Consider the following 22,468-nt stretch of genomic DNA (forward strand, 5'->3'; position numbering starts at 1 on the left):
AGAGAAGGAGGAGGAGAGAAGGAGAGGAGGAGAGAAGGAGAGAAGGAGAGGAGGAGAGGAAGAGAGGAGGAGAGAAGGAGAGGAGGAGAGAAGGAGAGGAGGAGAGGAGGAGAGAAGGAGAGGAGGAGGGGAGGAGAGGAGGAGAGAAGGAGAGGAGGAGAGAGAAGGAGAGAGGAGGAGAGAAGGAGAGGAGGAGAGGAGGAGGAGGGAGGAGAGAAGGAGGGACGAGATAAACACAGACTTTCAAAACCCACCAGGAGGTCAAAGGTCACTCGAGGTCAGATTTCTTTGGAAGTTAAAAAACTGACGTAGAGTCAGAGATTATTGAGTGACAGCTGCAATGCATTGTGGGAGATGTTCTGCTGACAAAGATCTTCTCTGCAGGGATGTGCACCATGATCGCTGTGTCGTGGTACGCTGCCAACATCACACAGCAGTTCTTCGACCAGTTCTACCCTGGAACCAAGTCAGTGCCTTCACCTCCTCCTCCCTCCTTCTTCACCTCCTCCTCCCTCCTTCTTCACCTCCTCTCTCATCTTTCTCTTCACCTCCTCCTCCCTCCTTCTTCACCTCCTCTCTCATCTTTCTCTTCACCTCCTCCTCCCTCCTTCTTCACCTCCTCTCTCATCTTTCTCTTCACCTCCTCCTCCCTCCTTCTTCACCTCCTCCTCCCTCTCTCTTCTTCACCTCCTCCTCCCTCTCTCATCTTTCTCTTCACCTCCTCCTCCCTTGTTCTTCACCTCCTCCTCCCTCATTATTCACCTCCTCCTCCCTCTCTCATCTTTCTCTTCACCTCCTCCTCCCTCCTTCTTCACCTCCTCCTCCCTCTCTCATCTTTCTCTTCACCTCCTCCTCCCCCCTTCTTCACCTCCTCCTCCCTCCTTCTTCACCTCCTCCTCCCTCCTTCTTCACCTCCTCCTCCCTCATTCTTCACCTCCTCCTCCCTCCTTCTTCTCCTCTCTTATCTTTCTCTTCACCTCCTCCTCCCTCCTTCTTCACCTCCTCCTCCCTCCTTCTTCACCACCTCCTCCCTCATTCTTCACCTCCTCCTCCCTCCTTCTTCACCTCCTCCTCCCTCTCTCATCTTTCTCTTCACCTCCTCCTCCCTCGTTCTTCACCTCCTCCTCCCTCTTTCATCACCTCCTCCTCCCTCTTTCTTCACCTCCTCCTTCACCTCCTCCTTCCTCCTTCTTCACCTCCTCCTCCCTCTTTCATCACCTCCTCCCCTCTTTCATCACCTCCTCCTCCCTTTTTCTTCACCTCCTCCTTCCTCCTTCTTCACCTCCTCCTCCCTCTTTCATCACCTCCTCCTCCTCTTTCATCACTTCCTCCTCCCTCTTTCATCACCTCCTCCCTCCTTCTTCACCTCCTCCTCCCTCCTTCTTCACCTCCTCCTTCCTCCTTCTTCACCTCCTCCTCCCTCTTTCATCACCTCCTCCCTCTTTCATCACCTCCTCCTCCCTTTTTCTTCACCTCCTCCTTCCTCCTTCTTCACCTCCTCCTCCCTCTTTCATCACTTCCTCCTCCCTCTTTCATCACCTCCTCCCTTCTTCTTCACCTCCTCCTCCCTCCTTCTTAACCTCCTCCTCCCTCTTTCATCACCTCCTCCTCCCTCTTTCAATTCAATTCAATTCAATTCAATTTTATTTCAAGTGTCTTATCATAACAAAGTTATCTCAAGACACTATACAGTTGAAATAAGACTACAGTTGATTAAGGAAAAATAGATCCAGCAATTCAACAAAGAGCAAGAAACAAAACACTGTACAGTGAGCAATGGCGAGGAAAAACTTCCTTTTAGAAGCAGAAACCTGGAGCAGAACCAGACTCATTGTTGACGGCCTGCCGCTTTGACCGGCTGGGAGGAAGGATGGGGGGGTAGACAGATGGATAAGGAGAGGAGTGAGGGAGGATATAGTGAGAGAAAAGAGGAGAGTGTAGGAGGGTCCATGGGGGTGCTGGAGAGAACTCGGGATCTGATGACGTGGTGAAGATCCTGGATCAGCAGCTGCTCTGGAGGTGGATCCCTGGATCAGCAACAGCTCTGGAGGTGGACCCCTGGATCAGCAGCAGCTCTGGAGGTGGATCCCTGGGGCTCCGGGAGAGAAATAAAAAGGTGTGGGTTTGGGACAAATGTAGAATACAAAGGTATACAGACTCCGGTGACGGGTGAAGATATATAGAGGGGAGGGGGGGGGGGGTTGAAATAGCCAGGCCAGAGAGCACATACCTAGCACAGTAGATCCAGACACAGGGGCCCAAGCCGCGGCAGGAACCCGCGGGAGACCAGGACCCGGCAGGCGAGATAACCACCAGAGCCGACCCCAAACACCAGCGAGAAGGCGGACCACCAACGGGGGCGCGAGAGGACGGGCACAGGCGAGGACGACCGAGGAAGCAGAGAGGGGGAGGCACCAGGCGCAGGCACCGGGGCAGAGGGGCAGCCAGAAGAACCAGTCAGGGGATAGGGCCCCGGGGCCAGGCCGGGCGACGGAGGACCCCCAGCCCGTCAGGCCGCCAACAAGTCCATAGCAGGGGACCGAGTCAAGGAGATGGGGACCCACCACAGCAGCGGCGGCGGAACCCCCCCAATACCCTGCGGACACGGCCAGTAGCCGGGTTGAGTGCCACCGCATGAGCCCGGGGGAGCAATGGCCAGGCACCGGCCCAGGTCCCCCGGGTCACAGGGGGGCCACGGTTGTGCGGGCAGGGCGGGGGCAGTGGGGCCGCAGCCGTCCGGGAACGGCCCCCAGTCTTTGAACTGTAGACCGTCCCCAACAGCCGCAGCCCACCTCCCCATGAGGGAAGTTTGGGGGGCCAGCAGTATTCGATGGGCAGTCCACGGTCTCTAAGGTGCCGAGGCCCCGCCCATCACACGTACTGACCCCCAGCCACCGCCCCCACCCACCATGCACCACCCAGGGGGACAGCAGCACTTGCATGTGCGGTGCATGGTCACTACGGTAACATGGGTCCACCCAATGCCTCCGCCGTCCCCCCAATGCGGCCCCCCCCCACCCGGGAAGCCCCCGAAAGACCGACCAGCCCGGCCACGAACCCCCAGGACCAAGGGCGACAAACCCCCCGACCACGGCACATGCCACACAGGGCGGGTAGAGGACCACAGCCACCGCCGCAGCAGACACCCACCCCAAGACAGGCCCCCCACCACAGACCAGGCGAAGCCATCGGGGCCGGAAGGTCATCCAGAACACCCGGCCAGCCCCAGCCCCACCCCCGACGGCTCACCCGCCGACCCCGTCGGCGGGACCAGCAACCCCCCAGCCCCAGCACCGCCCCCAGCGCAACCCCCCATCCACCACCCCAGCCACCCCCGCCAGCACCCGCCCCCACGCACCATCAAAAACCCCCCGGGAGCGGGCCACCCCCCCGCCGGCGCACGGGGCCATCGCGGCACCAGCGGTGACCACCACCAGGCCCAAGGCACGCACAGGCCCCACCCGCCGGACCCCCACACCCGAACCAGCCAAGCCAGAACGGCCCCGGCGAGAAAAGAAGGATATACAGAGCTCGGTGCCTAAAACTAAAACTAAAACTCCTCCAGCATCCTCAGCCTATAGCAGCTAAGATAAACAGTTTTGTTAGTTATGACAGCTAGAGATAAACAGTCAAGTTAATTATAGGCTTTATCGAAAAGTAAGGTTTTAAGATTATTTTTAAACATAGAGAGGGTGTCTGCCCTCCGGACTGAAGCCGGTAGTTTGTTCCACAGTAGAGGTGCTTGAAAACTGAAGGCCCTGGCTCCGAATCTACATTTAGAGATTTGTGGTATAACTAGTAGATCAGAGTTTAGGGATCGTAAGGTCCTTGAGGGTTGGTAAGTTTGGATTAGATCTTTAATGTATGTTGGTTCTAGACCATGTAAGGCTTTATAGGTTAGGAGAAGGATTTTAAATTGTATTCTAAATTCTACAGGAAGCCAATGTAGTGAAGACAGTACAGGTGTGTTCGTGCCTCTTAGTCTTAGTCAGGACACGAGCTGCAGATGAATGAGCTGAAGATTCTGAGAGACTTTTTAGAACATCCTGACAGAAGAGACTTACAATAGTCCAGCCTGGAGGTAACAAAAGCATGGATGAGCTTCTCAGCAGCATCTAAAGGAAGGAAGTGCCTAATTTTTGAAATGTTACGAAGGTGGAAATAAGCAGTCCGTGAGATTTGTTTTATGTGTGAGTTAAATGATAAGTCCTCGTCAAAGCATACACTGATTCTTTACAGTGGTGCTAGTAGCAGGAGCAAGTTAGTTATGTAAAGCTAGATCATTAGTTAATGATTGTCTGAGATGTTGCGGACCAACTAGTAAAACCTCAGTCTTTTCCGAGTTCAGTAGGAGGAAGTTCTTGGTCATTCATGACTTGATATCTGTAATACAGGACTGTAATTGTGTAGCTGATTTCTTTCATCTGGCTTCATGGACAGGTAAAGTTGGGTGTCATCAGCATAACAGTGAAAATGTATAGAGTGTCTTCTAATCAAGTCCCCTAGTGGGAGCATATAGATTGTGAATAGTATTGGACCAAGAACAGAACCTTGTGGGACACCATAGCTGACCTTAGTGTGTGTCGATGAGAGGTGGTTGACATGTACATAGTGCGTTCTATCCGACAGGTAAGATTTAAACCAGTTAAGAGCAGTTCCACGAATGCCTAAATGGTTTTCTAGCCTCTGTAGAAGGATTTGGTGTCGACAGTGTCAAATGCACTGAGATCTAGAAGAACAAGAACTGAAACATGGCCCTGATCAGAGGCCATCAGTAGGTCGTTACTTACTTTTACCAGGGCGGTCTCTGTGCTGTGGTGTTCCCTAAAACCAGACTGAAACACCTCAAATTGATCATTGTCCTGGAGATAATCACAGAGCTGACTTGTTACCACTTTCTCCAGAAGTTTTGAAATGAATACTAGATTAGAGATAGAACTATAGTTAGTGAGGACCTCTGGATCGAGAGATAGGCCTGTAGTTAGTGAGGACCTCTGGATCGAGAGTGGGTTTTTTAAGCAGAGGTTTAATTACTGCAACTTTAAAAATCTGAGGCACATAGCCGGATGTTATTGACAGGTTAATAATGTCAAGTATGAAAGTGCTAAGTAAGGGGAACAGTTCTTTAAGTAGTCATGTGGGAATAGGATCCAGAAGACATGTTGTGGACTTTGAGGAGGAAACAACCTGGGACAGCTGTCGAGGACTCACTGGTAGAAAGGAGTCAAAGTATGTATCAGTCATAGTGTCTGTGTCCGGTGAGGCTGCACTGGTTTATTAGAAGAATCTAGGAGGTCTTGAATCTTTCCTCTAATAGTTACAATTTTTTCATTAAAAAAGTTCATAAAGTCACTGCTACTGAGATGAGGAGGGATGGACTGATGGACTGATGGACTGATGGACTGATGGACTGATGGACTGATGGCTCCGTGTCAGCCTGGCTTCAGTACTGAATAAGAACTTGAGGTTATTCTTATTTGCTTCTATAAGTGATGAGTAATATGAGGCTCTGGCTGAAGAGATGTCTTGTATATTTTTAACTTCTCCTGCCAGTCCTGGTAGAATTCATTATGTTTTGATGAACCATTTCTTCTCTAGTCGTCTAGAAACCTGTTTTAATTGACGTGTTACAGAGTAAACCAGGGAGCAAGACTACTTCTGTTAACAGTCTTTTGAGTTAGTGGTGGATGAAGTCAAGCGTATTGTGCAACGAGTCTGTAAAACTGCCCACAAAGTTATCAATGTCGGGGTGACTATGGTAGAGTTTCTTGACTCACTGAGGCGTTTTACTGACACTGAGGGAATTATTTCATAAACTTGGTAACGACACTTTCAGACAGACTTTGAGATCCTGCTCTGTAGACTCGGCTCATTTAAGATCAAATCAAAGGTTATTAATTGATGGTCAGAAAGAAGTGAATTCTGAGGAGAGACAATAACATTTTTAATTTCAAGTCCGTATGTTAGGACAAGATCTAATGTGAGCTTAAAGCAGTGAGTCGTTCATGAACTGAGAGAAATGACTCCAGGATAGAGTTAAACCTGTTAGCTAAGCTATCATGGACCATATCTCTCATCTTTCTCTCCACCTCCTCCTCCCTCCTTCTTCACCTCCTCCTCCCTCCTTCTTCACCTCCTCCTCCCTCCTTCTTCACCTCCTCCTCCCTCCTTCTTCACCTCCTCCTCCCTCCTTCTTCTCCTCTCTCATCTTTCTCTTCACCTCCTCCTCCCTCCTTCTTCACCACCTCCTCCCTCATTCTTCACCTCCTCCCTCCTTCTTCACCTCCTCCTCCCTCTCTCATCTTTCTCTTCACCTCCTCCTCCCTCGTTCTTCACCTCCTCCTCCCTCTTTCATCACCTCCTCCTCCCTCTTTCTTCACCTCCTCCTCCCTCCTTCTTCACCTCCTCCTCCCTCCTTCTTCACCTCCTCCTTCCTCCTTCTTCACCTCCTCCTCCCTCTTTCATCACCTCCTCCCTCTTTCATCACCTCCTCCTCCCTTTTTCTTCACCTCCTCCTTCCTCCTTCTTCACCTCCTCCCTCCTTCTTCACCTCCTCCTCCCTCCTTCTTAACCTCCTCCTCCCTCTTTCATCACCTCCTCCTCCCTCTTTTATCTTTCATCACCTCCTCCTCCCTCTTTCTTCACCTCCTCCTCCCTCTCTCATCTTTCTCTCCACCTCCTCCTCCCTCCTTCTTCACCTCCTCCTCCCTCCTTCTTCACCTCCTCCTCCCTCCTTCTTCACCTCCTCCTCCCTCATTCTTCACCTCCTCCTCCCTCCTTCTTCTCCTCTCTCATCTTTCTCTTCACCTCCTCCTCCCTCCTTCTTCACCTCCTCCTCCCTCCTTCTTCACCACCTCCTCCCTCATTCTTCACCTCCTCCTCCCTCTCTCATCTTTCTCTTCACCTCCTCCTCCCTCGTTCTTCACCTCCTCCTCCCTCTTTCATCACCTCCTCCTCCCTCTTTCTTCACCTCCTCCTCCCTCCTTCTTCACCTCCTCCTTCCTCCTTCTTCACCTCCTCCTCCCTCTTTCATCACCTCCTCCCTCTTTCATCACCTCCTCCTCCCTTTTTCTTCACCTCCTCCTTCCTCCTTCTTCACCTCCTCCTCCCTCTTTCATCACCTCCTCCTCCCTCTTTTATCTTTCATCACCTCCTCCTCCCTCTTTCATCACTTCCTCCTCCCTCTTTCATCACCTCCTCCCTCCTTCTTCACCTCCTCCTCCCTCCTTCTTAACCTCCTCCTCCCTCTTTCATCACCTCCTCCTCCCTCTTTTATCTTTCATCACCTCCTCCTCCCTCTTTCTTCACCTCCTCCTCCCTCTCATCTCTTCAACTTGAACGACTGAAATGACTCGTCTGATGTAATCCTCTCAGTTAACCACTAGAGGGCGCCACCGTGTCAGTTATTATAGTTTTCATGTGTGTATTTATCATGTATCTGTTTGTTTATTGTTCAATCGAAGTATTTGAAACGAGTGTCATTAGCTTTATTCTCACAGGACAAGTATTACCTGAGCAGGTGTTTTCTAACTGACCTCGTCTGTTGTTTTTAGTGCAGCGTCTTCGTTACTTTCTTCATGTGGAACAACAAGCATCTACTTCCTGTTCGAGCCCTTCAAAATAAAACAGTCAATAAAGTCAATATCAACACAATGAATTGTGTTACAGTGACACATATGCTACACAATTACAAACACACATATTAGTTTGATCACCTGACGTGTGTGTTTGTTATTAAAGTCAGTGAATTATTACAAACATTCATTAAAACACACACTTTCTAATGATTACAAACGACCAGAGGTCAACAGGTCAACAGGTCACGTGAGAATAGAGCTATTGTCACTGTGTGTATACGTGTTGTGTGTGTGTATAAGTGTGTTGTGTGTGTGTTCACATGGGTTGTGTGTGTCTATAAGTGTGTTGTGTGCATCTATAAGTGTGTTGTGTGCGTCTATAAGTGTGTTGTGTGTGTCTATAAGTGTGTTGTGTGTGTCTATAAGTGTGTTGTGTGCATCTATAAGTGTGTTGTGTGCATCTATAAGTGTGTTGTGTGCGTCTATAAGTGTGTTGTGTGCATCTATAAGTGTGTTGTGTGTCTATAAGTGTGTTGTGTGCGTCTATAAGTGTGTTGTGTGCGTCTATAAGTGTGTTGTGTGCATCTATAAGTGTGTTGTGTGTCTATAAGTGTGTTGTGTGCATCTATAAGTGTGTTGTGTGTCTATAAGTGTGTTGTGTGTGCAGGTATGAGATCGGTGAAGGTCTGTACATCGGTTGGTCGTCTGCGACTCTGGCTCTGTGCAGTGGTTCGTGTCTGCTGTGTTCGTGTCGATGGTCGAGCGACGACAAGAGGTGAGTGAGTGTCGTCACTACACACACATGTGTAACTGTGGTCACTACACACAGTTGTGTAACTAACTCCACCTCCTCAGACTCCCCTCCAGTCAAGGACTCGTTCGCTCCATCGTTCCAGCCTCTCAGACGCCGACTCACTACGGACGCAACGCTTACGTGTGAAGCTGATGATCCTGTCAATCAAGATGTCAATCAAGATGTCAATCAAGATGTCAATCAAGATGTCAATCAAGATGTCAATCATTCCTTTTCTTTATGACACACACTTGACTTGTTTGTAAACAACAACTTGTTCATGTTTTTATACACAAATAAACCTTTATTTTCTCTGAAGTGAAGTCAAATTTGTGTTGAACATGTTGTTTGTAACACAATAGAAACACAATAGAAACACAATAGAAACACAACAACACCCCGGGACATAGTCTTGGACTGGGGGCCCCAGTTCACCTCCCGCTTTTGGACAGAGTTCTGCCGACTCATCGGGGCCCGACCCAGCCTCACCTCAGGGTATCACCTCCAGGCCAATGGCCAAACGGAGAGGGTCAACCAGGACCTAGAGACCTCTGTCCGCTGCCTGGTCTCCGGCGCCCCACCACCTGGGTCAAGGCTCTTCCGTGGGTCGAGTACGCACACAACGGTTATCAACCTCCTCTCTTTCCGGATCTCGAGGAGGAGGTCCAAGTCCCGTCGGCATCGGCTCTTGTGCAGCGGTGCAAGTCCACCTGGCTCAAGGCAAGAGAAAAACTTTTGAGTATGGCGGCCTCCGCCAAGTCTGCTGCTGACCGGCGGCGTTCAGACGCTCCTGCCTACAAGGTGGCTCAGCACTAAAGACATCAGTGTTAATCTACCTTCACGTAAGCTTGCTCCCCGTTTCATGGGACCCTATGCCATCACCAAGGTGGTGAACCCTGTCGCGGTCCGCCTACACCTTCCCAAGGATATGCGCATTCACCCCACTTTCCAGGTTTCGAAGGTTAAACCCGCTAGAGTGTCCCCGCTGGTTCCGTCCTCTATACCTCCTCCCCCTCCTAGGGTGGTTGTGGGTGAGAGAGTGTTCACGGTACGGAAGATCCTCGACTCTCGGCGGGTTGGTCGGGGCTACCAGTACCTGGTGGATTGGCAGGGTTATGGGCCTGAGGAGCGTTCCTGGGAGCCCACTTGGAACATTCTCGACCCCCGCCTGATTGAGGATTACAATGCGCGGACTAAGAGAGACAATCCATCACCCAAGACCCAGAGCTAATACTATTCACGTTGTATTATTGTTGTCTCTGTATTGCCTCATTCTGTGTTTTGTTTTTTGTTCTGGGTTTTTTCTCTCTCCTGCCTGTTCGTTCCGTGTTCTCTATGTCCTCCTCTCGTCGGCTACCTGGTGGGCTTAGGTCCGCCAGTGGCGGTCCCTTGAGGGGGGGGCACTGTTATGTCTCCTGTGTCTTTCTTGGTGTTTCCTGTTTTTATTTTGAAACCTGCTCCCTTCTGTGTCTGAGTTTCCTTTCCGGTCCCTCCCCCTGCTGATTGTTATTGTCTTCACCTGTCTTGTGTTCTCCTGCTGATTGTTATTGTCTTCACCTGTCTTGTGTTCTCCTGCTGATTGTTATTGTCTTCACCTGTCTTGTGTTCTCCTGCTCCACAGCTGCCACTGATTACTGGCAGCCTTCATATTCTGCTCACTCTCCCTCAGTCTTTGTCGGTTCGTCACCCATTTTGTCTAGTTCGTGTCTCACGGTTCAGACTTCCAATTCGAGATTGTTTCGCCTTCCCGGTTTTGATCCTGGTACGTTTTCTCGTTTTTCTGCCTGCGCCCTTGACCTGTTTTTCAGATATCGTACCTGTTGGATGTTTATTCCTGGACTACCTGTCCTGGGTTTCCTTCCGCACCCTGACAGCAGCAGAAGCTTATGGTACGAGCCACGATCTCACTTTTCCTTTTTCAGGTAGAAGTGTAATAGTTGATTCATTGTTGGTGGTACTTAAGTTTTAAGTGTTTCTTCAAATAATTTACTTGAATCTTTTCTTGTTTATTCATTTGGGGAATTTGTGTATTTTCTAAGAACTCCTCAATCTCCAATGATGTTGCAGAGTCAGAGGTAACCTTTATACCTCTGAGATATATATACAGTGTGTATATATATCTCAGAGGTAACCTTTATACCTCTGAGATAGATATACAGTGTGTATATCTCAGAGGTATAAAGTTTTCTGGTCATTAATAGTTTGATGTCAAACCCTCTATTAATTTCAGAAATAATAGGATTTGCTGCCGATTCTTTAACAGTCGTCAACCTTTGACACTGTTAGTGTGTTTTCAGTCTCTCAGTTGAAATGATTGTTTTCTGTGGTAATAATTGTCTTTCATTTCAGCACATTTTTTTTTTTTTTATCTGAGTAATAGTTTGTTTGTCATTGAGGCGTTTAGTTCCTACTCTTTTCATATTTGATGAAAATCTGTCTCCAGATTAAAGTGAAGGACATTCAGGAGAAATATTGATGTCAAGGAATCAATTTGACCCGAGAGAACGTTTTGAAAGTTTTTGCTTGACAATAAGGGTCTGTCATGTTGACCACGTGATGCTTTTGTTTACTTCCTGTGACAGGTGTGCAGCAGGCAGGTGTGCAGCAGGCAGGTGTGCAGCAGGCAGGTGTGCAGCAGGCAGGTGTGCAGCAGGCAGGTGTGCAGCAGGCAGGTGTGCACGATCCGCTGCTGATTTCTTGGCGGTTCTTCCCAGTCTTAAGGAGCATCTCGTCCCGGAAGGATCAGAGTATTTTGTCTCTGGACCATCACCTGCTTTCGGACTGATCCTGTTTCTGCCGTCATCAGCACCTTTTAGTTCTAACGTGAGTTTGTTCTCGTTCCTCACGTGATCGTCAGACCAGGAAGTGAAAGAAAGTGACGATGTTGACGAAGATCGTCTTCTTGTCAATATAAATGTTTTGAGGTAAAAATAATCATGAAAATGTTCTGTTTAACCCATAAAAATATTTTTAAGAGACGTTCGCTGCGAGTGATGTCATCACGCAGGAAGTGGACATGAGGTTGTAGCTACACCTGCTCTACGTGAACCAGTTGTACCTTCTCCTGAGCCTTATACTGGAGATGAACTGCATGTTTCTTGCTCCAGTGTCAGTTTTTAACCAGCAGCCATTGTCTTATTCTACTGTTCGCGCTAAGATCTTGTATTTAATAAATCTTCTCGGGGTAGAGCAGCTGATCAACTTCTCTGTGGGAATCTAACTCTCCGGTTTTATCTAATTATGCTGGTTTTACTGATATGCGCCGTGTTTTCGACCTGTTATCGTTCTCCTGCTGTGTCGGCTCGCAGATGACTTTGTTTGAAACGGGTAATGAATCTGTGGCAATATTCCATACGTTTTCCGATCTTAGCTGCCGAGAGTGGATGGAATGAGCTCTGATAACTGCTTTTACCCAGAGGTTAAGTAACTGTCAGGTTCATCTCAGTGGCTGATCCTTGACGGTTTAGAGGCTCTTGTTAGCTTATCTATTAAGATTGATAATCGGCTTAGGGAAGCTGCAGGGTTTTCTCTTCCTTCCTTCTGTAACCGACCAGTTCCTCAGATACTCCTACGACCTCTACGACTCCTGAACAGCTCACGCAGGCTAACAAGGGGGTTGTGCCTGTACTGTGGAGAGCCTGGTCACAGACTTGGTTTCTGTCCTAGTCGTCCTAAGGTCAGTGCTCAGGTGGGTCACACCCTCTTACCCTTCTCACCGGATCACTCTACCTGCACTCTTGACGTTCAACATGACTTCCACTGCTGACACTGTTCTAATAGATTCTGGCGCCGACAACAACTTTATTGACGAGGACTTTGCCTTCTCCCTTAACGTTCCCTTGGTTGAACTTGACGTTCCCCGACCGATCTGTGCCATTGACGGCAGACCCCTGACCGACTCACGACTAGGTCCCTGTCCCTCACTATTTCTGGTAACCATTCTGAAGTTATTCGTTTCCTTGTGATTTCCTCTCCGTTAGTTCTGGGTCTGCCTTGGCTCCGTCTTCACAACCCTCACTTTGACTGGGTAATTCTTATGTCTTGAGTTGGACTTCTTCCTGTGTCTTCCCCTCCTGACCTCCTGTGTTCCTCCAGAGTATCACAATTTGGGTGAGGTTTTTGGTAAAGAAAGGGCTCAATCTGCCGCCACACCTATGACTGCGCTGTAGACTCCCTGGCTCTCCTCTACCCTCCAGTAGCTCTTCAATGTATCTCGCCCGGAGAGACCGGCTCTTGAGACTTGTATAGGGGAGTCACTGGCAGCTGGTCCGACTTTCATCATCAAATCTGACTTTAAATTAATTTTTGATCTGTAGCAGCGGTGGGTAGTTCGATTCCCTCAGAGGCCTTTATTGACCATAAAGAAGGAACTGTTTAATTGGATGAGAACTTAGTTAGGAGTATATAGTATAGTGAGTACTGTATATTACATGCATATTGTAGACAAACTTTACATTGTTATTCAAAGCCATGCGACAGACTGGAGTCCTGTCCAGGGTGTCCTCTGGACCTCATGAGAGAATAAGTGTTAAAAGATTTTATTTCAAGAGTTGAACTTGTAGTGAATCGATGACAATCCTGGAGCCAAACGTGTTGTTAATGGAAGTTTATTGTGTAGTATTTCCTTAAATCTTCTCAACCTTGAGGCCACAGTGACCCACGTCAGGTCTAGACTGTTAGTAACTCAGTGACGGGCGATGAGGAGACCCTCGACGGGCGGACATATTGGGCTTCACAGCCCTGTGATGAATGTCGTTTCTGAGCTCAAGGTCACGAGCGTCGTTCTGGTCTTGCCTCGTTCGACGTGTGCTGAGTCTGTGTTTCGTCTCCAGAGGTGAACAAGGAGGTGGTGGAGGCCGTGACCATCCTGGAGACCCCTCCCATGATCGTGGTGGGCGTGACCGGCTACGTCAACACGCCCCGCGGCCTGCGCTCCTTCAAGACCATCAGCGACGAGTGCAAGCGTCGCTTCTACAAGAACTGGTGAGTGTCGACGCAGACGTCAGTTCCTCGGCGAGTCTAACCTTGGGCGCCCCCTGGTGGCAGCTCCGCTCGGGTCGTCCTGATGTTAAAGTTAAAGTTCTGCTTAGAAACCGAGCCGAAGAAGCCCGTCTGAGGGCGAACAGCTGCGCGCCGCGACCTTCCTCTGACCCCGTCAAGGTCACAAAGGGTCGGCGCAAACATGGTGTCTCTCCTGCCGCGCTCAGGTACAAGTCGAAGGCCTTCACCAAGTACTGCAGGACGAGGAGGGCTAGAAGCAGCTGGAGAAGGACTTTAACGCCATGAAGAAGGACTGCCAGGTGATCCGCATCATCACGCAGGTGTTGACGGTTGAATGTGTTTTAAGTGACAAATGAATAAATGAAAGTTAAATCACTTGATGCATTAGTTTTGAAATCAATCCATAGTTTTCATTTCTCAAGGTGTTCAAATGAGCAGCTGTTTCTAAACGTAGCCATGAGCTCGTCTGTGATGATAGAGTGGATCTCAGCGCCAGGCGTGGCGTCCGATCACCATGAGGACACACTTCCATGCTGCCTTCCTTCTGAGACGAGCGCCAGAGTGTGCTCCTGACCTCGCTGTGACTCCGCCCCCTCACCTGTATGCTCCGCCCACAGATGCGTCTGCTGCCCATCAGGCAGAAGAAGTCTCACCTGATGGAGGTGCAGCTGAACGGCGACCAGGTGGACTGGGCTCGCGAGAAGCTGGAGCAGGCCGTGCCCGTCAGCAACGTGTTCGTGCAGGACGAGATGATCGACGGCATCACCAAGGGTCACGGCTACAAGGGTGAGTCGAGGTCGGACTGGCGTCTGTGACGAGACCCTCAGAGCGGGTTCATCGCCCAAATGTTGAATGTCGGGTACTGAGCGCCCCCCAGTGTCCATGTGTTGACTCTGATCTCTGCAGGCGTCACCAGTCGATGGCACACGAAGAAACTTCCTCGCAAGACGCATCGTGGTCTTCGTAAGGTCACCTGCATCGGAGCCTGGCATCCTATGGTGAGTCCAGATCTCCTGGGCCTTCAGAACCTGCTCTGACTCTGCGTCTTCAGGGAGGATTCGTCCACTACGGAGACGTGACCAACGACTTCATCATGGTCAAGGGTTGTGTGGTCGGCACCAAGAAGAGGGTCTTGACTCTGCGCAAGGTGAGTCTGGTTGACGGTCTCGGAGCGCGACCCCTGACCTCCCGTTCTCTTCAGTCTCAGCTGGTCCAGACCAGCCGTCGCGCCCTGGAGAAGATCGACCTGAAGTTCATCGACACCACGTCCAAGTTCGGCCACGGACGCTTCCAGACGATGGAGGAGAAGAAGGTGTTCATGGTGAGAGCAGATCTTCTCGCACTGATCGTAACCTGGCTCACCTTCAGTGTGACCTCGGGTTCCATTCCAGTGCCACAGCAAACGGTCCAGTGAGGCAGGGGGGCCGCGCCCATGTGCTGCCCCCTGTTCACTCTCTGGACACAGTAACACACGCGTGTCTTCATGTCTCAACATACGTGATCTTCTCTCTCAGGGTCCACTCAAGAAGGATCGGGTCAACAAGGAAGAGTCCGCCTGAGGTTCTGTCAATAAAACATCTTCTCGTTCACGTTTGTCCTGATTCTTGAACGTTTAAACTGTTTAAATTAAGATAGAAATGGTCTTCGACCTCTGACCTGTTCACCTGAACTCGCTCTTGACCTCTGACCCTGCCGACGCATCAGACCTCCAGCTCAATTACCTTTGAAATAATTGATTCTTAAGCTTTACTTGGTCCCTGGACCTGCTCCATCCCATAATAGTCTGGTCACATATATATAATATGCGCTGTAGATGATCTACAGTGAGACCTTCTCTTCATCATGAGGTAGATGATGATCTACAGTGAGACCTTCTCTTCATCATGAGGTAGATGATCTACAGTGAGACCTTCTCTTCATCATGAGGTAGATGATGATCTACAGTGAGACCTTCTCTTCATCATGAGGTAGATGGTGATCTACAGTGAGACCTTCTCTTCATCATGAGGTAGATGATCTACAGTGAGACCTTCTCTTCATCATGAGGTAGATGATCTACAGTGAGACCTTCTCTTCTTCATGAGGTAGATGATCTACAGTGAGACCTTCTCTTCATCATGAGGTAGATGATGATCTACAGTGAGACCTTCTCTTCATCATGAGGTAGATCTACAGTGAGACCTTCTCTTCATCATGAGGTAGATGATCTACAGTGAGACCTTCTCTTCATCATGAGGTAGATGATGATCTACAGTGAGACCTTCTCTTCATCATGAGGTAGATAATGATCTACAGTGAGACCTTCTCTTCATGAGGTAGATGATCTACAGTGAGACCTTCTCTTCTTCATGAGGTAGATGATGATCTACAGACGACACCAGACTTTGATCAAATAATCATTTTAATCCTTTGATTTATATTTTCTATTCATAAATGAAAACAAATCACTTGTCAATCATCTTGATCACACGTCAACTCTTGGATCACTTTGATGGATCATCTTCATGAAGACAAACGAGACCTTCACCCTCGTGACCTCTGTGCCCTTGAGCAAGGTTGGTATCAACCAGAGAAGAGATGAAAAGATCGATTAGAATAGAATGTAGAAGAATTGATTGACAGGTGGATGAACGGCTGATCACCTCCTGTGACGCGACTCTGCCACCTGGCGTCTGGCTCAGATACTGCAGGTGAGGCTGCAGATCTTCTCAGGTGGACGTGAGAACTGAAGATGCTTCAGAAACTTCAGGACCTTTAGAACCTCCAGGACCTTCAGAACCTCCAGAACCTCCAGAACCTTTAGAACCTTCAGGACCTCCAGAACCTTTAGAACCTCCAGAACCTTCAGAACCTTCAGGACCTCTAGAACCTCCAGAACCTTCAGGACCTCCAGGACCTCCCTCCGTGACCGAGGACACCAGTGCGTCCAGCGCGGCGCCGTGGAAGCGGATGGAGTGCCAGCCTTCAGACGCCGTCAGATCTTCTGCTCCTCGAGCAGCGTAGAAGTCTCGAGCAGGAACGTTCCAGTCCAGCACCGACAGCTGCAGCCGCACACACCCCCGCTCTCGAGCCACCTGTCCGTCACACCCGTCCGTCACTCAAACATCAAGTGTCAATCAAGTGTCAGGAACACTTCAAAACTCACCTTCGCGACGTTTCCCAGCAAACTTTTCCCGATTCCATGTCCTGAGTGAGAGAGAAAGAGTGAAGAGGAGGAGAAGAAAGAGTGACGTGGAGGAGGAGAAGAAAGAGTGAAGAGGAGGAGAAGAAAGAGTGACGTGGAGGAGGAGAAGAAAGAGTGAAGAGGAGGAGAAGAAAGAGTGAAGAGGAGGAGATGAAAGAGTGAAGAGGAGAAGAAAGAGTGAAGAGGAGGAGAAGAAAGAGTGACGTGGAGGAGGAGAAAGAGTGACGTGGAGGAGGAGAAGAAAGAGTGACGTGGAGGAGAAGAAAGAGTGACGTGGAGAAGGAGAAAGAGTGACGTGGAGAAGGGGAAGAAAGAGTGAAGTGGAGGAGGAGAAGAAAGAGTGACGTGGAGGAGAAGAAAGAGTGACGTGGAGAAGGAGAAAGAGTGACGTGGAGAAGGGGAAGAAAGAGTGACGTGGAGGAGGAGAAGAAAGAGTGACATGGAGGAGGAGAAAGAGTGACATGGAGGAGGAGAAAGAGTGACGTGGAGGAGGAGAAGAAAGAGTGACGTGGAGGAGGAGAAAGAGTGATGTGGAGAAGGGGAAGAAAGAGTGACGTGGAGAAGGGGAAGAAAGAGTGATGTGGAGGAGGAGGAGAAGAAAGAGTGCAGTGGAGGAGAAGAAAGAGTGACGTGGAGGAGAAGAAAGAGTGACGTGGAGGAGGAGAAGAAAGAGTGATGTGGAGGAGGAGAAGAAAGAGTGAAGTGGAGGAGGAGAAGAAAGAGTGACGTGGAGGAGAAGAAAGAGTGACGTGGAGAAGGAGAAAGAGTGACGTGGAGAAGGGGAAGAAAGAGTGACGTGGAGGAGGAGAAGAAAGAGTGACATGGAGGAGGAGAAAGAGTGACATGGAGGAGGAGAAAGAGTGACGTGGAGGAGGAGAAGAAAGAGTGACGTGGAGGAGGAGAAAGAGTGATGTGGAGAAGGGGAAGAAAGAGTGACGTGGAGGAGGAGGAGAAGAAAGAGTGCAGTGGAGGAGAAGAAAGAGTGACGTGGAGGAGAAGAAAGAGTGACATGGAGGAGGAGAAGAAAGAGTGATGTGGAGGAGGAGAAGAAAGAGTGACGTGGAGGAGGAGAAGAAAGAGTGACATGGAGGAGGAGAAAGAGTGACGTTGAGGAGGGGAAGAAATAGTGATGTGGAGGAGGAGGAGAAGAAAGAGTGAAGTGGAGGAGAAGAAGAAAGAGTGACGTGGAGGAGAAGAAGAAAGAGTGACGTGGAGGAGGAGAAGAAAGAGTGACGTGGAGGAGGAGAAGAAAGAGTGACGTGGAGGAGGAGAAGAAAGAGTGAAGTGGAGGAGGAGAAGAAAGAGTGACATGGAGGAGGAGAAGTAAGAGTGACATGGAGGAGGAGAAAGAGTGACGTGGAGGAGGGGAAGAAAGAGTGAAGTGGAGGAGAAGAAAGAGTGACGTGGAGGAGAAGAAAGAGTGATGCGGAGGAGGAGAAGAAAGAGTGATGTGGAGGAGGAGAAGAAAGAGTGAAGTGGAGGAGGAGAAGAAAGAGTGATGTGGAGGAGAAGAAAGAGTGAAGTGGAGGAGGAGAAGAAAGAGTGACGTGGAGGAGGAGAAGAAAGAGTGACATGGAGGAGGAGAAAAAGTGACGTGGAGGAGGGGAAGAAAGAGTGACGTGGAGAAGGAGAAGAAAGAGTGACGTGGAGGAGGAGAAAGAGTGATGTGGAGGAGGGGAAGAAAGAGTGATGTGGAGGAGGAGAAGAAAGAGTGAAGTGGAGGAGAATAAAGAGTGATGTGGAGGAGGAGAAGAAAGAGTGACGTGGAGGAGGAGAAGAAAGAGTGAAGTGGAGGAGGAGAAGAAAGAGTGACGTGGAGGAGAAGAAAGAGTGAAGTGGAGGAGGAGAAGAAAGAGTGACGTGGAGGAGAAGAAAGAGTGAAGAGGAGAAGTAAGAGTGAAGAGGAGGAGAAGAAAGAGTGAAGAGGAGGAGAAGAAAGAGTGACGTGGAGGAGGAGAAGAAAGAGTGAAGAGGAGGAGAAGAAAGAGTGAAGAGGAGGAGAAGAAAGAGTGACATGGAGGAGGAGAAGAAAGAGTGACGTGGAGGAGGAGAAGAAAGAGTGACGTGGAGGAGGAGAAAAAAGAGTGACGTGGAGGAGGAGAAGAAAGAGTGAAGAGGAGAAGAAAGAGTGAAGAGGAGAAGAAGAAAGAGTGAAGAGGAGGAGAAGAAAGAGTGAAGAGGAGGAGAAGAAAGAGTGAAGAGGAGAAGAAAGAGTGACGTGGAGAAGAAAGAGTGATGTGGAGGAGGAGAAGAAAGAGTGAAGAGGAGGAGAAGAAAGAGTGAAGAGGAGGAGAAGAAAGAGTGAAGAGGAGGAGAAGAAAGAGTGAAGAGGAGGAGAAGAAAGAGTGACGTGGAGGAGGAGAAGAAAGAGTGAAGAGGAGGAGAAGAAAGAGTGACGTGGAGGAGGAGAAGAAAGAGTGAAGAGGAGGAGAAGAAAGAGTGACATGGAGGAGGAGAAGAAAGAGTGAAGAGGAGGAGAAGAAAGAGTGACGTGGAGGAGGAGAAGAAAGAGTGAAGAGGAGGAGAAGAAAGAGTGACGTGGAGGAGGAGAAGAAAGAGTGACGTGGAGGAGGAGAAGAAAGAGTGAAGTGGAGGAGGAGAAGAAAGAGTGATGTAGAGGAGGAGAAGAAAGAGTGACGTGGAGGAGGGGAAGAAATAGTGACATGGAGGAGGAGAAAGCGTGACGTGGAGGAGGAGAAGAAAGAGTGAAGTGGAGGAGAAGAAAGAGTGAAGTGGAGGAGAAGAAAGAGTGACGTGGAGGAGGAGAAGAAAGAGTGAAGTGGAGGAGAAGAAAGAGTGACGTGGAGGAGAAGAAAGAGTGACGTGGAGGAGGAGAAAGAGTGACGTGGAGAAGGGGAAGAAAGAGTGATGTGGAGAAGGGGAAGAAAGAGTGACATGGAGGAGGAGAAAGAGTGATGTGGAGGAGGGGAAGAAAGAGTGATGTGGAGGAGGAGAAGAAAGAGTGAAGTGCAGGAGAAGAAAGAGTGATGTGGAGGAGAAGAAAGAGTGACGTGGAGGAGGAGAAGAAAGAGTGATGTGGAGGAGGAGAAGAAAGAGTGAAGTGGAGGAGGAGAAGAAAGAGTGACGTGGAGGAGGAGAAGAAAGAGTGAAGTGGAGGAGGAGAAGAAAGAGTGACGTGGAGGAGGAGAAGAAAGAGTGACATGGAGGAGGAGAAAGAGTGACGTGGAGAAGGGGAAGAAAGAGTGACATGGAGGAGGAGAAAGAGTGACGTTGAGGAGGGGAAGAAAGAGTGATGTGGAGGAGGAGGAGAAGAAAGAGTGAAGTGGAGGAGAAGAAAGAGTGACGTGGAGGAGAAGAAAGAGTGACGCGGAGGAGGAGAAGAAAGAGTGAAGTGGAGGAGGAGAAGAAAGAGTGAAGTGGAGGAGGAGAAGAAAGAGTGACGTGGAGGAGGAGAAGAAAGAGTGAAGTGGAGGAGGAGAAGAAAGAGTGACGTGGAGGAGGAGAAGAAAGAGTGACATGGAGGAAGAGAAAGAGTGACGTTGAGGAGGGGAAGAAAGAGTGACGTGGAGGAGGAGAAGAAAGAGTGACGTGGAGGAGGAGAAGAAAGAGTGACCTGGAGGAGGAGAAAGAGTGACGTGGAGAAGGGGAAGAAAGAGTGACATGGAGGAGGAGAAAGAGTGATGTGGAGGAGGGGAAGAAAGAGTGATGTGGAGGAGGAGAAGAAAGAGTGAAGTGGAGGAGAAGAAAGAGTGATGTGGAGGAGAAGAAAGAGTGACGTGGAGGAGGAGAAGAAAGAGTGATGTGGAGGAGGAGAAGAAAGAGTGACGTGGAGGAGGAGAAGAAAGAGTGACATGGAGGAGGAGAAAGGGTGACGTGGAGGAGGAGAAGAAAGAGTGACATGGAGGAGGAGAAAGGGTGACGTGGAGGAGGAGAAAGAGGAGAAGAAGAAGAAGTAGAAGAAGGAAGAGTGGAGGAGGAGAAGAAGGAGAAGAAGAAGAAGAAGTAGAAGAAGGAAGAGTGGAGGAGGAGAAGGAGGAGAAGAAGGAGTACTAAAGTACCTCTAAACCCTGGCATCACGTAAAGATCCTCCAGGTACAGGCTCCGCCCCTTCCAGGTGCTGTAGGTGTAGAAGTACAGAGCGTATCCCACCACACTGAAGCCTGTCAATCAAACAGCTTTAGCCTTGAATGGACGCATGAGTGACAGCTGTACCTTCTTCTGATCGATGCTCCTCATCAACCTCTGCCACCAGACACTGGAAGAAAGCATCCTCACCGAAGCCGTCGCGCTCCAGCTCTGAGAAGTACAATCAATAATAGTATACACAATCAATAATAGTATATACAATCAATAATAGTATATACAATCAATAATAGTATACACAATCAATAATAGTATATATATATATATACAATCAATAATATTATATATACAATCAATAATAGTATATACAATCAATAATAGTATATATATATATATATATATATATTCAATAATATTATATATACAATCAATAATAGTATATACAATCAATAATATAATATATATATATATATATATATATATATATATATATATATATTCAATAATATTATATATACAATCAATAATATAATATATATATATATTCAATAATATTATTTATACAATCATAAATATTATATATATATATATATATATATAATATTATATATATATATATAATATTATTGAATATATATATATATATATATTCAATAATATTATATATATTTATAATCAATATCTTTTTTAGGATTCTCTGAAATGATAGAGAATTCTAATGATTTCACTCTTGTGTCTCATTTATATGAATTAATTATTATTATTATTGTTATTATTATTATTGTTATTATTCAAGTCAGTCGGGAGGTCAGGCGTGTGCACCGCGCATGCGCACTAACGCTGAACTATTAACTGACGTAAAACAAACTTTGGAACAAGATTATGAATCGATTACCTTGATGTGAAATCTTCACCTGATCAGGCATCTTCTCGTACTCAGCCAACTCCTGCGTCAACAGAGCAAGTTCACGACACTGTCGTGACGACAGGTTTACGTTAGTTTCACGACAAGAACTGACCAGAACCATCCTGGAAACATCTCTGCAGTCCTGCGTCTCACACGCGCGTGTCTTGAAGTCCATGACCAGGTGAGCAGGTGAGCAGGTGACCAGGTGAGCAGGTGAGCAGGTGAGCAGGTGACCAGGTGAGCAGGTGACCAGGTGAGCAGGTGAACGCACGAGCCTCTCGTTCGCGGGAAAAACAACAGTCTTTCCGGTGGAGATGCAGGAAGTAGTTCAGGACGCACCGGATACTGTCAAAGTAAAAGCCTTCAGATGTCAAGACTTTATTTTCCTCGTTTTTACAAACTACAGAGAAAAACGTTTTAATCTGCGGTGATGACGTCACATTTTAACGCTTTGAAAAGAAACAATTGTGTGAAATGATTTAAAGTTTTAAAGATAAAAACTCACTTCTATACAAACACGTATTTGAAAGAAACGTATGAAGAACATTAGCTTCTGCACGAAGAAACATAAAAATAAATAAATTCATGTTTGAACTCAGACTGTCAAGTACAGAATCATCTGTGACGTAGAATAAAAACGTCACAGATGGAGTCCAGTGCTGTGTCTCAAATCACATACTAGCTACTAAAAGTTAGTATTTTTAGTGGTTAGTGCGTCTCAATTCTTAGTATGTGAAATTTAGTGCACCGTGCACACTAAAGTGGCGCACTAACATGCCCACAAAACTGAGTATGGTATGGATCTGCATCACACCTGCATCACACCTGCATCACACCTGCATCACACCTGCATCACACCTGCATCACACCTGCATCACACATCCATCACACCTGCATCACACCTGCATCACACCTGTATCACACCTGCATCACACCTGCATCACACCTGCATCACACCTGCA

At 48.3% G+C, this 22,468-nt stretch overlaps 2 protein-coding genes, 2 non-coding genes and 1 pseudogene across 4 annotated transcripts; 4 read left to right on the top strand and 1 right to left on the bottom strand.

Moving 5' to 3' along the window:
* LOC148065612 (claudin-15-like) overlaps nucleotides 1–8,517 on the top strand; it is a 12,531-nt pseudogene extending 4,014 nt beyond the window's left edge.
* Nucleotides 8,518–9,232: 715 nt separating this feature from the next.
* On the top strand, nucleotides 9,233–14,958 carry LOC148065613 (large ribosomal subunit protein uL3-like). Its single transcript, XM_087808056.1, is given in 12 exon segments — nucleotides 9,233–9,482; nucleotides 9,992–10,132; nucleotides 10,179–10,259; nucleotides 10,953–11,042; nucleotides 13,185–13,353; nucleotides 13,578–13,603; nucleotides 13,606–13,691; nucleotides 13,989–14,157; nucleotides 14,278–14,369; nucleotides 14,423–14,518; nucleotides 14,573–14,692; nucleotides 14,886–14,958. Coding segments are annotated over 12 exon segments (1,365 nt in total). The 3' UTR covers nucleotides 14,931–14,958.
* On the top strand, nucleotides 13,832–13,926 carry LOC148065614 (small nucleolar RNA U83B). Its single transcript, XR_015713353.1, has one exon. It is a non-coding gene; the product is annotated as a small nucleolar RNA U83B (small nucleolar RNA).
* On the top strand, nucleotides 14,709–14,838 carry LOC148065615 (small nucleolar RNA SNORA54). The gene has a single exon (XR_015713354.1). It is a non-coding gene; the product is annotated as a small nucleolar RNA SNORA54 (small nucleolar RNA).
* Nucleotides 14,959–15,818: 860 nt separating the features above from the next.
* LOC148065616 (thialysine N-epsilon-acetyltransferase-like) lies at nucleotides 15,819–21,787 on the bottom strand. The gene is made up of 7 exons (XM_087807368.1): nucleotides 21,619–21,787; nucleotides 21,495–21,546; nucleotides 20,729–20,812; nucleotides 20,575–20,676; nucleotides 16,517–16,557; nucleotides 16,014–16,445; nucleotides 15,819–15,916 (listed from the first exon to the last, which is right to left on the bottom strand). Exons 1-6 carry the CDS (start codon nucleotides 21,679–21,681, stop codon nucleotides 16,080–16,082), a joined length of 708 nt encoding a protein of 235 aa, XP_087663494.1. The 5' UTR covers nucleotides 21,682–21,787; the 3' UTR covers nucleotides 15,819–15,916; nucleotides 16,014–16,079.
* Between the last annotated feature and the right edge of the window lie 681 nt (nucleotides 21,788–22,468).

This window comes from Callionymus lyra, chromosome 14 (assembly GCF_982586985.1).
Source record: "Callionymus lyra chromosome 14, fCalLyr1.hap1.1, whole genome shotgun sequence".
In the NCBI taxonomy this organism is placed as follows: Eukaryota; Metazoa; Chordata; class Actinopteri; order Syngnathiformes; family Callionymidae; genus Callionymus; species Callionymus lyra.